At 38.3% G+C, this 16,706-nt stretch overlaps 1 protein-coding gene across 1 annotated transcript in view; it reads right to left on the bottom strand.

Annotated features, from left to right (window-relative positions):
* The window catches only part of gbe1b (glucan (1,4-alpha-), branching enzyme 1b), a 105,522-nt gene that overhangs the window by 44,537 nt on the left and 44,279 nt on the right, over positions 1 to 16,706 (bottom strand). The window contains exons 11-12 of the mRNA XM_026193026.2: positions 8,206 to 8,316; positions 7,940 to 8,111 (exon numbers count right to left, since the gene is read on the bottom strand). Of these exons, the coding sequence (XP_026048811.2) occupies positions 7,940 to 8,111; positions 8,206 to 8,316 (283 nt within the window). The remainder of the gene's footprint in view (positions 1 to 7,939; positions 8,112 to 8,205; positions 8,317 to 16,706) is intronic.

A 16,706-nucleotide genomic window follows, 5' to 3' on the forward strand; every position in this document is an offset into this window, starting at 1 on the left:
TCTTGAAAAGGAAAATTGCCACCCCAGTCGGCCAATCCAGAGATACTAATCCTAACTTCCATGCAATGTCACAGAGGCATGTCAAACAAGACAGCCCTATAACACCTAGAGGTTTGAGTAGTTGCCAAGTAATCCCTTTTGTCCGCAGACTATGCTTGACCTGAAGATGGCACAGCACAGAAGTAGTCTTTCCACCACCCCACTACACCCTCAGTTGAAGTCAACAACACCATCTCATCCGCTTTCTTCATGGTTTCCCAGAACTGAATTCCCACACCCAACTCCAGAACCACAAGCCATCCAAGCTTCACAGGACTCCTCCTGCAGCCTGCTGGCTCCCTTTACCTCTGGTTTCCACCTGGCTCTGGCTCAGTTGCCACCACATCAGGTGCCAATCATCTTACGCCCATAACTGTTTGGGTGTGCCATCAATGCTGACATCCTCCCCCGCCATCTGATGCAACTCACCATAAGGTAATGAGCAGAGATAGGGAGTAACGCCTTACAAGTAATGGGTTACCGTAATCTGATTACTTTTTTCAAGTAACGAGTTAAGTAAGGGATAACTATTGCAAAAAAGTAATAGATTAGAAAAAGTAATAGAAAAATACATTTAAGAGCGACAGGACTTAGTGGCGCAGAGTCTTTGATTTTATTTATTTTCTGCTGTGTTTTACTTGCATTTATTTGAAAGAGTGAGTGTAAAAACAAAAAATGTTATTTTATATGCTGGAATATGCAGAAAATAGGTTTAAATGTTAAACAAATTTCTTCAAGTCAAAGTCTGTTGCATATAATTACATTTTTGCTTGATGCAGTGTCCATAAAGTTAAAAGATTAAAACTAATAAAACAAGTTTTAAAAAGAGACTTTTTCATTTGATTGCAATTTATATGATGGATTATGCAGAGAAAGTAGAATTGGTCTCAAAGGTCTATTGCTTTATTACCTATTCAGGTTGTGTATCGTGTTTTTAAAAAGTAACTAAGAAACTACTTACTTTTGAAATAAGTAGTTACTTAGTTATCAGTAAAGTAGCGGAATTACTTTTTGAAGAAGTAATAAGTAATTTGTTACTAATGACTTTTTTCAAGTAACTTAACCAACACTGGTAACGAGCACATAAGTGCTCTGTTCCTGTCTTCCCCAGTGTCATTTATATGTATTTTTCTGTTACAACACTTGCATGGTTGAAGGGTGTTTCTCCTGTTTCTTCTTGACCATTACATTTTTCATTTATTAGATATTATAAATGCTAATGGCAATAGATAGACTTTACTAGATGCAGCTGGAATAAGCTTCAGTCTCATGCAACCCTGAATGGGATAAGTGGGTTGATGGAAATTTATAAATATCTAATACTTAAATATTTTTATATTATAACCTTTAAATGTTTTAAGAAAAGGTATATGTAAGCAGTTGTACTAAGGCAAGACTTTATACACATACTTAATGCTGGAACAGTGTCAGAAAGCTCATGGAGGCCCTAACAATGATATGATTAATTGAGGACAACTATGTTTACACAAGGTTATGTCTCAGGCAGCTTTTCAGGTGGCACGTTCCATTACTCCTCTACACAGTTCTGCATCAGATAAGGGCTTGACAGTGACACAGTCCCCTCAGTAATTAGCAGCCCAAGAAGCAGCCAAGGATCAATCTGTTTTCCATTGGAGGGATTCTGGCAAAGTAAGATCAATGAGTGAATCAGAAGAGATCAGAAGGCGAGTCACAGAAGGTTTTAGATGCAGTACAATAAAATAAATAAATAAAACAAAGCTAGACATGATGCAATGATTATTTGCACCTGCTAGATTGATTTCTTGTTACTGTGTTAATATGCACTCCTGCTCCAAGTTTGCACATTAAATAAGCTTTACTGGTCCAACAGCAGGGATGGGACTGGCACATTCATCCCGAACCACAGGCCTCAAAGCACATTTAGCTCTCAGTGGGATTATGTATTTGAAATGTATGAGGAGAAAGAGCTGGTTTTCAATTCATTGTCCAAGGCTGCAGTATAATAGTTGCCTGTTGCATTGTAGCTCTCTATGAATGCAAAGTGCTCGGAGAAGTTTTAGCTCAATAATTTAGACTGTAAATCTGCAAGGTTATCTTAAGTCTCTGTGAGCACTGAAAGTCAGGAAGTTAGAGCACTTCCATTTTGTCCCTGCTGATGTAATGATAAAACCACTGAAGCGTTTCATTACTGCCATGCCACTTGGTGCTTTAATGTCACTCACGCTCCAACATCCTTTACAGTATCCGTCTCTGAGCCCCTCAAATGCGGATGCTCCCTTTGTCCTCTTGCTGTGTAGTGTTTGCTTTTGGTCATGAGTAAATAAATGGGTTTTTCTAGTCTAGGCACTTCAAATTGATTTGCTTGCTCAAACAATTTGCTCTTGCTCAGCACTGGCTAAATGACTCTGCCATCATTGATCCATTGACACGGTGTGTCATCTCAGATTTACTTGATATTTTTTGTCCCGAGCATTTTCTACCACTCGTCTACTGGTCTGAACTTGGAAAAGTTCGTAATAATCAACTTCAGCGTCTTGTGTTTTTGTAGACTTTCATGTTTCATCAACTCCCTCATTTTATGTTCTTTTGAAAACACTTTCACCCACTATTACTTATCATAATGTGATAGCAGAATTATTTTAGTCAGCCTGACAGCAGTTTTCAAAAGAGAACAATATTTCTTTCTCTGCTTCCTTTATACTGGCCTTCTTTCATATATCTGCTCTTCAAACCACTGAGTTTTACTTGACTGGATTGTCTCGACTTGACAGAATGGTTTACATTTAAGTTTGAATTCTGGGTTTGTCTCACTTGTCTAATTCTGCAAACTCTAAATTTAGAAAATCAAATAACTAACAATTTTCAATAGGGAGATTTCATTTTTATCTTTAAGCATGTGCATTTACGTAAATGACTCTTTTGAAGCCTTTTGCCGGGTTGAGAATACTCAATGGTACATGGTATGAGCTCCACTTATATACAGATCATTTAAATGTGGATGACTTCAACCTTCTTTGAAAATACTCTTGAACCTCCTGCCTTTATGAAAACCGTCAGATCTCAGTAATAAGTCTCCTAAGACTATTTTCTTTTTCAGTCCAGTCACATCCGCCTCTTATGAACAGAAGACTGGTTTAGCTATATTTATATCCAATTCTAACTTTCACCTTCAATGTTGATTTACTGACTGAACTCCAGATTTGCGAACTTGTGACTTCAATTATTAAGATTGTCATTTTTAGTCTAGAGCTAGAGTAATTTTATTCCAACATACACTGTAAATGTTTGCATAATGTAATCAATATAGAGGACAACAAAATAATGACTTGTGTATCATTAATTCAGCCCGACTGTTTTCAGTTGAAGATGTGGCTAACGTTCATGACGGATTTATACAGAGCTTCAAATGCCAATATCTATGTTAAAATGCCACAGAGGAAAAAAAAAGTAAATAAATAAAAATAGTTTACTGTCTGGTGACTGTTTTGATGTCTACAGCCATTTCTTTCCTCATTGTATAAGCATATTTTATTGTTTTTAAATCACCCATATAAAATGTATTAAGGCCCAATGTTATAGGTGTAGCTTCTGGGACACAGTCAAAACAGATATAGCCAGCTAGCTTTGTGTTTCCCATCATTTCTGAAAATTCCTGTCAAAAGGATTTCTGGACTCGTTACCTTTTGAGCAATTGTAATGCAATTATGTGACAACCAAATTGACTCCCTGTGTGGGGTTAATTGGACATATAGACCATCCAACTAGTGTGAGCCAGTGCTGGTGAAAGTAATTATGTTATGGACATATACAGTTAGGTTAATAGGTTTTTGTAATTTTGCCTATGTAAACAATTACTTACCATACATTTTTTTTTTAAATGAATAATGTGTGAAGTGTAGACTTCCAGGTTCAAATCAAGGGGTTAAATAATTAGGAATTACAGTTCCCCATTTTCAGATAATGAAAACTATTTCGTCAGGTGGGTTGTAAACAGTTTTATGGCCAGGTGAGATCTGTTCTATGGACTGACATTTGTGTCAAAAGAAAACATAGTCACAAGAAAATAATTTCCTTTCACAGGTGAGAGTGTTCTTTGAAACTTGTACAATTAAATTCCAGGTAGATTTAACAATATGCATGTGTGGAACTCAGCAGCCAAGCTCACAAAGAAGCAGTCACACAGGGCAGATTGCCTGGTTGGCAAGTGCTACAGCAGATTAACACTGCCGCATACAGCTCAACCCTTCAAGAGGAATTCCACTTGCTTGGTTGGTTAAAAAAAATAAAACAAAATAAAACAAAAAACCTCCACTATTGTGCTTGGTCACTTTCAAAGCAGTGATGCTACAACCTCTGTGGCTGACAGATTAGCATGACAAATGGAATCAAAGTTGCACCAATTTTATAGCAACAATTATAACAATTTGGAAAATGAAGTTTGTCAAATTATCTATCAACAGTGATTAATTTAATTGTATGCAACACAACAAATATCTGTGATATGAAATTATTTGCTTGAGGTTATGATTTTCTGGCGTGCCATTTTTAACACAAATGAAATTCCAGTTCCCTTAATATTGGCATGTCATCTCAAAGACCTTAAGTCGATTCAAGGTGTTAAACTTGTATCTGGTAGCTTTCCACTGGAACTTTCAATATGAGCTAAAAACGAATTTTGATGTAATAAGGTACATTATTATTATTATTATTATTATTATTATTATTATTATTAATAATAATAATAAGCAACACAAAAAGGTTTATTTCAATGGTTGAGAAATCACCCTTCACAACATCTAGCCCACTCAAGAACACTCTCAGGTGGTAAGTCAATCTTTGAAAACAAGAGATGTTTTCATGAATGAAAATACAGTGAGTTTATAACAAGGTGCAAACCCACTGGTTACACTTAAGCTTAAGAAGTCCAATTTAAAGTTCACCAAAAAAATCTCTAAAAGAGCCTGCACAGTTCTGAAAAAATGCCTTGTAAAGATGAAACCCAGATTAACTAGAATGATGGGAAGAGAAAAATATGGAGGAGGAAAGGAAAAAGTCATGATGTGACTCATACTGGATCATCTGTCAAACATGGAGGAAGCAGTGTGCCGGCATGGGCTGTATGGCTGCCAGCAGAACTGGGTCACTATTGCTTATTAATGATGGGACTGCTGAAGTAGCAGAAATCTTACATTCATCAGTACAAGTGCAACACTGATACCCAGGAAAATACTCTATACCATACATACCAAAAATTAAGAGGCATTATTCATTTTATTTTTATTAGAACAATACAAACAATAACTTAAATGATGATGCTATTTTTTAAGTTAACTGACATAGTGCAAAGATATGAAAGCTCTTTAGTACTACAATGAACTGGGAGCACTGACTTCTCAAAATTCCTTCTAAAGCATTGTTAAGTGTCAGTGAATGTGAACTACTTCTGCTGCTACTGAGTGGAAGAGCCACGTACCTGCCTGAATGCAGGTGCTGTGTGAAGCTGTGTATCAGCTGGAGGAGGCAAAGACTGCGCTGTTCAAATCGATACTGTTGCAAATGAGTCCATCTAATCCGATATCAATTTTTGGTAATGATTTGTATCTGAGAGTCAATTTCTTGACCGCTGTAGTCCTGGCTCAGATTCAGCCAAATGCAACAAACATGGGTTCTAGACTTAGGGCAGACTTTCATTCAAGGATTAAATCCAGTCCTTATACTTAAAACACTGTAAGTTTGTTGAATTACTTTTGAGCCTCTGAAAACAGAGGTCTGTGTATAAAAAACAGATCTAACTCCTAAACTGTTGTAAAATCCTTTGAATATAAATTATTCTTTGAATAATTTATTGTTATTGTACATGTACAACAAAATAATGGGTGCTCCACACCATCTCTCTCTATATATCTATATCTCTTACTATTTATCTAATTTCAACCCACAACCTTGTTGCTGTGAGGCAACAGTGTTTCAATGTAAAGCTGTTGAAATTGTGTTCACACAACAGCTAGGTGTGATTTAGATGTCTGCTAAACTTTCCCTTTTGAACTAAAATTTAACCCACTTTGAGTCCACACATCGATGCACCATTCCGACCTCTAATCAATGGAAAATTGCTCCGTGGGTGGGTTTAGGCCGGGATAGCAAGTGAGCAAATTTTGTAGTATTTGCCACAAAAGAGTGATTGAATTAATGAAATCACTGTCAAATCGACTTTTCAAGTATTGTTTTGTCTCATCAACTCACCGTGATTCTGAAACTGCCAGAGTGGTTGAAAGTAAACGTGGCAGCAAAATCCATGCGAGACAAGCGCCAAGAGTGCAGCAACGAGTGCCTCTGAGCTATACTTTAGCCAGAGAATCAGATATAATTACTATCAACTGTCCTGCAGTTGTCTTTTCTGACATCCTAATCATTATGGACTGCCCTGTTATGATTGTCCATTGAGAACAGCTGTTTTGACTGTGCTTCTTTTCAACAAGCACATCAATCCACTTATCAGAAGTCGACAGTCTTTTCCCGAGGTAAAAATTGGACATCTTGGTGAACAGGGATTGATAACAAATTCAAATGGTCAGCACAGGAATTGTTTTATTGTTTGACCTGAGCACCTGGTCACCAGGTGGAGCTAAAATGCTTTGGATCACACGTACAAGCAGTATTTACATTAAGCTAGTGAGTGGCACGTTCAAGGAAATCCTTTCCTTTGAACCAAGGTCAACTTCCATCATCATTAATTATCACTTTATTATCTTTACCAGCAGGCCTTGACAAAGTCATGCCCCTGGCTCAGACGATGAGTTGAAAATGAAGAGCATTTCAGCAATGACTGAGAACCGACTCCATTTGAGCAAAGGGGAGGGGACCTGTTTGACGGCTTTTGCCCTGTATTTTATGATCAAGTCAGCAAAGCGATGTCAGCCCCACTTCAAAATGGCCCTTTGATGCTTATCATCGGCCTTGACTTATTGGCAGCAAGCTACTTCAGCTCCATGAAAGAAATACAACAAACCATATAAATGAGCACTTTCCCCGAATGAAAAATTCATCGAGTTATTTTTAGCCTTGATGAATTTGCATTTTCATTATTGAAATGGTAAAAAGAATTCATTTATTTATTTATTTTCTATTTCACGCTCAAACAAAAAAGCACAGTATGCTACAAGGGTATACAGAAAATAACTGTAGCTAGAGTAATAACAGCACTAGGTAGGGATAACCTTATCAATTAAATATTTATCCTAAAGCCTCTTACTGCTTGTTGCCTGCGTAACACTTGGATGGACAGGAGAATAAATGCGTATTTATATCTGTTCGGTGAACACTAAGGGATTGTTGTGTCTGCCTGAGGGAAGAAGTTCAAATTCAGGAAGAATGCGGTGCATGAGGGGGATCTGAAATGATTCTCCTCGCCGTTTTAATAAAAAATGAGCCAAACAGAGGGGTGCTGCCTCACAATCATGACCTTCATCACCTCTTGACTGTTCAGCATTTCAATGTTAGCTGAACCATGTTGTTATGTGGTATGATTATCTAACAATATTGCCTAATCAAATAGCAAGCTGTCATGTAGTCTGTTTTATTTTATCTTATGTAAAAATGAGAATTTATATGACATACATATTGTATTTAGTTATGCAAAATCACTCTCATATTACCTGCAAAGCATATTAGAAATCTTTAAGCTGTCATGTTTGAATAAACGGCAAGGAATATTTGAAGATTTTAAAGGTTTGAATTTGCTATGATTGTTATAAAAAAAGTACAATAAAAATAACAGAACTATACTACATGACACGAAAAAGAATCTTGTTAAAGATAACAAGTTCAATGCAATATTTCTTAAAGCCTGCTTAAAATATAAATCTGGCATATAAAATCCATGAAATGTTAGATTTTATGGATTAGCATGGTGACTCACCCATGAAGTTGAGGTAGCCTTCTCCACCCAGGCCATGAGTGATGAGGCGGATCATCTTATGCAGCTGCATGCCACGGTCTATGATGGCTGTCATGGGGATCAGGGAGCTCATGTTGGTGTACATCTCCTTGTCCATCAGCCAGAAGGCCAGGCTCTTATCGCCAACCAGAGCCTGCAAAGGCAGTCCGTGTTTCATTATTCATACGTTCACGCTGAACTAATGCAGACTTCACTGGCACAACACAAGACGTTGTAGAAAAGTTTACCTGATCGTGACTTTCGGCATAAGCTATGCACTTCTCTCCGTATCGCCTGTTGGTCAGTGTGTGGACGATATTGCCTATGTTCCAGTCCTCATCCTTTAACTCCTTCAGGATCTAAACAGTGACAGAGACGGGTTATTGAAAAAGGGTGTGATAGATGTGTAGCTGAGAGAGCTGTTCTGGCCCTGACTGATGCCTAAAGCTCAGTGTTTCAGTTCAGTCTTTCTTCCTTTCCTGAGTTTTCTCTGGGTTACACTTCTCTCTCAGATCAATCTCTGTTTTGACATCTCTATATCCGCACTGTGAGTTATGTCTATCTTTGAATGGTGGTAATGGAGTTTTTAATAACTTCACTACAGCCCATGGGTAGTAAGGCATCAGCTCTCTCCACCTGAGATGGGCAAGGTCAGAGCCTCTCATCCAAACGGAGGGATTCAACAATAAATCCAAACATGGAATCAATGCCCCTCCGCTAGCCTGCCTACATGCACACTTTCTGCCAAAGGAGTCATTTACAGAGGTCAGAAGCAAACACGGAGGTCACCAAAACATGCACCCAAAGCCTATCCTCCCACAGAATGTTGCTATACAGTCGTACTAACTGGCTGTAATTGCCATTCCATTAACAAATAATAGTAGAGCTGAAATAATTATATGTACTGCAGTTGGCAGAGAGTGGGTTTAATAAATAAGAAATGCTAGAAAGCTACAGTAACATTATCATTTCTAAAAGTGCCCTCCAAGAACCCTTGGCAATAGACATACAGCCTGTCTGACTGGTGGGGGAGTTGGAAAACCCATTTCAGTGACAGGCTGAGGTCTGCTCTGTGGAATTGGCAGTGACAGCTGATTGACATGTCAGGAAACCTTTATATTACTCTACAGAGCCATAATCCTCTGAGTAAAGAGAGTAAATTGTGCCGATCAATATGTCTGAGATGAACTGGCTGGTCCACCTAAATAGAGGCTATCCCGCTCTATATATCACCATCTGTTCACATTCACTTCTCCTCACCTTAGCCTTGTGTGGCCATATTAGTCATTGCCAGTGCTACCAGAAAACCTCAGTAAGGTGCTTATTATCTACATGTACTACAAATTCTCAGATGTTTTAACTGCTCGTGGCTTGCCTTGATCCTCGAGCTAAGCCTTGTCCACTACTCTCTGGATTGAGGTCAGCCGCAAAACTGAGCAAATAGCACATCTAAAAGTCACTTACAGTTACAAACAATATCTAATATTTTTATCACCTAAGCTTCCCACTGATCAATGTATATTAAAGATGACAAAACAAATTAGTTATTAGTAGTTCATTTAGAGTTTCTGTTTAGTACTTTTGACTCTTAAACTACTGTATTTTTCGGACTATAAGGCGCACTTAAAAATCCTTTGATTTTCTCAAAAATTGGACCTTATAATCCGGTGCGCCTTATGCATTAAAAATGTTTTAGTACGACTTTGGTAAGCTATGATGCTTACGAAGCGGGCAAGTTAAGCCACTATCTGCCAATGGATCGTGGATGCCTGGGCTAAGGTATCAGTCTCAAGTGTCGTCCGAGCTTTCACGAAGGCCGGAATCATCGTTGAACAGCTGAGTAACGGTAACGAGACTTACTCGGATAATGACAAAACGGATCCGGGCATGCGTGATGCCGAAATCGCCCAACTGTTAAACTCAGACACTGAAGATGAAGAATTTGATGGATTTGTGGAAGAGGAATGAACTGAAAAAGTGAGTGTAATGTTCTCTATTTTATGTGTTACAACAATGTTGAGAGTTGTTGTGAATGAGTTGAATAAAGTTCGACTTATCTGACTGTTATGTTTCACTTAATGCGCCTTATAGTCTGAAAACTACGGTACTCTTTGGTCTTGAATATTTAGGCAGAAAAGAGAACAACTTCCGTCATAATATTTAAAAGGTAACATCTAGAATCAAAGTAAGTAAGTTTTTCTTGTTTTTTTTAATCCCAGTTCTATTTGTAAAATAATGTCACAAAATAAACGGCTTTATAATGGAAAACATAATGGTAATAATAATTGTAAGGCAAACAGTCATTTCAGGGAGAAGTGGAAGTCAACCTAAGAAAAACATATCACATGTTGAGGTGAGTATAAAAAAAAAAGATTAAATACAAACCGTTAATTTAATTCAAAGTGTCTTGTTAGGGAGGACGGTTTGGTCTAATAACACAACATGCAGATAAATTCAACTATAAATTACACATTAAACATCAGCTAAATGAAAATCTAAAAGATTGGCATCTTTTTGTTCACCTCCAGCTCGAGTATCACAGCTAGAGAATCGAATCTACAGGATATGCCCCAGAGATCATCCTAGTTGCCTCCACATCCACGTACAATCAGACATTTTACACTTCCTTATGAATCATTACAATTCAATTCAACCACAAAAGTGGTCTGGGAGCAATTAATCTGGGAGTGGGACTGTTGGAGCAAAGACAGAAGTGAATGGGTTGACGACTTCTCTACCACCAGCTCACCCACATCAGCCCCGACCAGCCGAGCTTCCTGGCACCACTGACACTCCACTTCATCAATGATAATGAGCAGTGCACAAATCTTACTTTACAAGCCTGCTGTCAGGAGCCAACCAGAGTGCCCAGATTAATTAGGCAGAGCCAAAAATAAAATTAAAAAAAAAAAAAAAAATCTTGCAGCGCAGGATGAGGTCATCTCACTGTCACAGACATGCTGTGACTGATTCAAGAGGCTCTCTTCCACCATCACATAGTGCTGGCAAGGACTTGGTGGGGAATGTGAGTCTAAAGCTCTTGTTTTACATTTTGTGGCTGGCCTGAGCATCCTGCCTCTGCTCTCTCTGCAATCACATTTGCTGAAAGTGTGTTTGAGTTTGCGTTGCTATGGGCACATCCTCTCTTTGCACATACAGTGCCGCCCCCAGAGGTGAAAAGGGAACAAAGGTGTGCAGTTCTCAATCCAGTGGATCAAGCTAATTTCATCCCATCTTTATATGTTCCCTGTTTTGAAAATTAATGAACTTTTCTGCCCACATCGGCAGGCTTCTCTCAGCTGAAAAACACTTGTTAGCTCACCTCACAGTTTTCCTGCAAAAGCCCTCGCTAAAGAAATCCTGCACCGCCAGTTAACACCACACAAGGGTGGCCTCAGAGTGCAATTAGCTAATAAAATAAAGCAGGACGAACCTGAAATGGTGCTGTCATTAAAGCAGGCAAGCAGAGTGTGACACTGGCAGAGGGGGTCAGACAGAGTGGGTGCCCTTTTAAGGCTGGCAAATAAATCGCTGACATGTTTACATAAACAGGCTGAACAACATCTTTGCTTTCTGGCAGTCTGAATTTTATTAAGCCATTGTAATTGAAAGTGTTTCTGCTATGATGGGCAGAGCAAAGTATGTGGTCTAGAAATAGATTTTCCCCCTGAAACTAATAAGGACAGAGGTGTGCGGACTGATATTTTCATTCAATTAAAATAAATGGAGGAACAGAAACAAGAATTGGAACAATTGACTCAGAGGTCATTCGAGTTGAACAGCTGAGAGAAGCAGAGGGCTGCTGGAGAATTCTCCGTGTCACCTTCTTTTATCCGAGCTGCAACCATGGAGCCCTCTACCTCTGTCGCCTCTAATTGTTTCAATTACATCTCAATCCACTGTAGCTGGAGGGAAGGGTGCTTGTTAAATTAAAGGGCTTTTGTAACATTATCCATTAGGAGTGACAGCATTTTATGGTGATAATCAGATCGAATCATCCAAACTTGTGCTGCGCGCCTTATCTGGTCCTCTCATTAGGATATCTTAATTTTTCACAGTCTGTTGGTCCTAACAGCCTTGTGCAGCCAAGTAAATGAGTCATATCAATCAGTCATGCTGAGGACGAAACACAGCGTGAGGTCCCAGCCAAAGAACTGAGAGAAATTCATCCGTGCACACATGTGAATCTATAAATAAGCTCACGGTTCTGTTGCTCTGCGTCTTTGTCTCCCTTTCCCTCTCTTTCTTCCTGCCTGTCTGTCTCTCGCCGTCTGTCTGAATGCCTGCCCTCCGCGCTTCACGTCTTCCTTCTCTGCAACACACACCTCACTGGAGGCTCCACTTCAGTCCATTCAAATCCCTCCCTAATTGACACTCTGTGAGAAGAGGCAAGGCTAGCCCTGAGTGCACTCCACTGACTATACCAAGGCATGTTCATATGAATGCTTCCCTGCACAGAAATACAAAAAATAAAAAAAATTGTTGCTCACTTGCTCTCCTCCAGCTTCAAGTCTCCTGAGGGAGGGAACAAATTTAATTGAAAATTGCAACCAGGAGAAGAATCTAAACAAATATTGCATTGCCAGCAATATTGTTTGGAAAGTAAAAGCAGCAAGAACCTCTCCAGAGGCATCCTGAGGATAATCCTGTGAAACCTCGGTGGTACAGCACTGCCTGCTGCACGCCTATTGCAAGTATCACAGAGGAAGGTCAAGTCTGGGACGATCTCTCTCTCTCTCCCCCTCTCCTCTACCTCCACATCCCTACTACTGAGTAAAACCCACTGCTGTGAGAGACAGACTTGATTAACGATGCGTTGACTTCCCCCACTGAGAAACACAAGAAACCATAGAGCAAGAGGATGCATGCGGTGCCGAGGTCAGACTCTTTATATTTTGCTTTTTCTCACCAAAATATGAGTAAATAAAACTTCTAGTGTGGGCTAGCGGATACATTTAAAAAGGCACAGTTTTACATGAATTTTAAATCAGACAACCTCTTTAGGCATTCTGCATACAGACATTTTCCTCAAATGGAAAAAAAAAGCCTCTACTTTCTCTGAAAATGCTCAAGTGCACCAGTAAAAAAATAAAACATTACTTTTAAAAACAGTCTACGTTCATCTACTGGCTGAACCCGACAGACAGACACATCCCCAGAGAAAACTCACTGCAACTGTACTTTCTAAAGTAATAATTGCTGATTTCATCAAAACACATTCTGTCATCAAGCACAAATGGGGTCAGGAAAATATATTAGAAGTTGCGTGCTGGTTCCAAGTACTGTAAAGTTATCCAAGTCCTCCAGATGACACACACACACACACACACACACACACACACACACACACACACACACACACACACACACACACACACACACACACACACACACACACACACACACACACACACACACACACACACACACACACACACACACACACACACACACAGCTCCAAAGCAGAAATAGCTGCTTGAACCTGTCCATGTTCATTGGGATGCTGGTGCTGTCACTGTGGCTAAAAAACTAAAAAAAGAAAATTATTTAATAAAATCCATAATAACCTTATTTTGTCTCTGGGTGGATGGTGGGGCGGGTATGTGCTTTCTGCTACTTGGCTTCAATATTATATAGTTATGGACTTCCATACCTGATGGCTGAACAAATATAAACAATGTTTTTCCAGTGTGGGCCATCAAGCACTTTCACAGTGGCAGTTTGGGCTGGAGTGCCAAACTAAAGGGTGCTTCAGCAGTTGTTGTGGAAGAAATGAGAATATTTGGTGCCCAGAATTTTCCATCCAGTCTGAAGCAGTGTTGTATGATAACACGTCGTTAACACCCAACACTGTGATACTGTTATCAGTTATGCCCATAATGAAGAGTTATTGGAAGCACTCATGAAGCTGCTTTTGTTAAGTAAAAAATTCGAGTTACTGGTTGTGTACTCATCAGGAGTATTAGCATACTAAATATATACAGTACATAAGTCTTGTTGACCGATACCTATAGACATACAGTACAACGCAGCTCCTTTTGTAGCGTCATCTGCCAGACAGGAAGCTAATGAATGCCTTTCCTCCAGCAGGTTTTTCTCTGCATGCTTTTTGTTTGAGCTTCCTTCCCTGAGCAAAGAGCTGTGCATCATGCTGTATTGGATAACTGATGGTGGGCTTCACCAAAAACGAAAAAAGTAAAACCTCTTCAGTCAACATGAAGACTGTTTTACAAAAAAAAGGAAAAAAAAGGTAAAGGGTATAGGCTTTTCTCAATGCAGCATAAACAAAAATAGACCAAAGCCTGCAAGCTAGTTCTCCCAGACAGCTCAGGCTCTGCTGTATCATACACATGTAACATGCCTGGTTTTGTTCATGTCATATACCAAACAAACTTACCCAATTTGGTTGCCTATGCTGCAAATTCCTTCTCTCTCCCCCTGACATCTCAGTGATGCTGCAGCCCTGTATCACTTCCTGCTGATTCAACCCTGCCATCACCCCAGCATCCCCCTGCATGTTCTTCTCAATTTTGTGTGTGTATCATATATGTGGTGAGTGAAGATATGTGTAGCAGAGATACCAAACTCTAACAATGATCATCTGGTGCAATATTTGTCATAATGAAAAATAAGACAGAAAACGTGGATAAATAAAAAGGTAAACAGAAATTAACATCTTTGATGAATTCTATTCTAGTAGTGGGATTGCATTGAAATAAAAGACACGACCACAAAGCAATTAATAATCAAGAAAAAATAACTGCTTCTCATTTCGACCTCCAACTCATCAATTTCACATTTTATCTTTAAACACAGAGCTTTCATGGTAGACCAATATATTAAAACTCTACAATGAGTATATAGCTAAAGATATCTACGGTATATCAGCCGTCCCCAACCTTTTTTGTGCCACGGACCAGTTTATGTCCAACAATATTTTCACGGACCGGCCTCTAAGGTCTTGCGGTTAACAAAATAAACAAAAATAAAACCAGTACCGGTACCAAAAAAATAGACGATTTATTCACAACACACGGGAAAAGACCCAGGGAAACAGAGTTAACGATAAGAAATGATTTAAAAAAAATAAACACTAAAAACAGATAAAAACCCTGAAAACCACACGGCCCGGGGGTTGGGGGTGCACTGCTATATATAACTAAAGAAAATGTACTATGAAAAGAAAGATTTCTGTTAGACCCATTTTATTTTTAATTTCTTTAATAATAAATAGATAATCTTAAATTACACTGCAAAATATAAAAATCAATTGAAACCTGAATGGCAGAGATCCACCTGAGGAAAATATAAATGTTCAGATTTAGACACTACAAACAATCACTTCCTGCATAGTGTCATTTGAATGCCACTGTTGGAATTAAAAATGCATTTTTTGCACATCTTCACAGCACAGCTGTCTTTGGTTATAGATGACAATAAGCGTCCTCTTATTCAGCCTACCTACCCTGACAGTCAGCGATGGGTGATAAACCTTCTAGCTGAACCCTTTCTTGTGGCACTCTTTAACTATTAAGCTTGTATAATCGTTTTGGAAAAATCAAAACAGCACTGAATACAGACAGAAAAATAACCCTTGCTTTGATATCATAAGCTACGTCAAGGACAGACATTCAGAGTGAATAATGAATAATGTGAAATGTAAAGGTGACTGCCAGCCTATTTAAAGCCTCACTTAAGAAAAAGAAAAAAAAAAAAAAAAAAACATCACAGAAGAAATTTCCGCCAAGATCAGTGACTAGATGACCTTCACATTATTAAATCTCATTTTTCTTCTCATTCACGGAAAAAAAAGAAAAAGAAAAAAAAGAAAAATGTGCACACATCCATGCAAAGGACTCTTAAAAAAAATTACTGATCTAAGAAAAAGGTCATTATGAATGAATAAGTCAAAAGCTTTTCTTTTTCAATAACAATTGTGTCGCTTCCATCATTTATTCATAGCTCAGTGTTTGCATGGATAAATACTGACCTTCCCACTTGCACAGTGGGTAGCATTAAGAAGGGGAAAAAAATAAAAAGGGTTGCACTGCTTTAGAAAAAGCAACAACAAAAAACTTTTTCAGTTTGAATACCCTTAAAACCTATGTATAAAAAAAGATTTCAGAATTAGGTTCAATGTTATCTGTTTTTTTTTTTATATAACAGAAAGAATACCAGAAATATGAAAACATACATTTCATTCTCACGTTAATCCTCCTTAGGCCTTACAGTCCTGGGTTGATTTAGTGACTGTTGCCCATCTTGAGAAAGAGTTACCAAAACAAACCCTTACTAACATCAAAGCCACCTTTATCATGAAGGTATTTATAATGCACAGGCTTTAGGCTTTACTGTAAACACTGAAAGGATTTAGCCAGTGACAGTGGTTCTTATATTTTAGAAATCAGCTACTACAATCATTTCTCCAGAAAAGTTAGGATGCTATGTAAAATGTAAATAAGCTGTAAGGAAATTATATGCAAACCATTTAAAATAGTATTCAATGGGAAGTGAAAAAAGACAACATATACATTTTTTATATAATATAATTTCTATTGTAATAATAATAATAATTGTAATACTTTGAAATAAATAAGGCTTTTTCCTTAAAAAGAGCACAAAAAACGACCTATTTTAATAGTTCAAACACTAAATATATATTTTAAACTATCATACTAATGAAAATAATTAGGGAATAGTTCAGATGTGCTGTGTGAAAGAAAAATCGAAAAAAAATCAGCAAATACT

The sequence above is a fragment of the Astatotilapia calliptera genome, chromosome 14 (genome assembly GCF_964374335.1).
Source record: "Astatotilapia calliptera chromosome 14, fAstCal68.1, whole genome shotgun sequence".
In the NCBI taxonomy this organism is placed as follows: Eukaryota; Metazoa; Chordata; class Actinopteri; order Cichliformes; family Cichlidae; genus Astatotilapia; species Astatotilapia calliptera.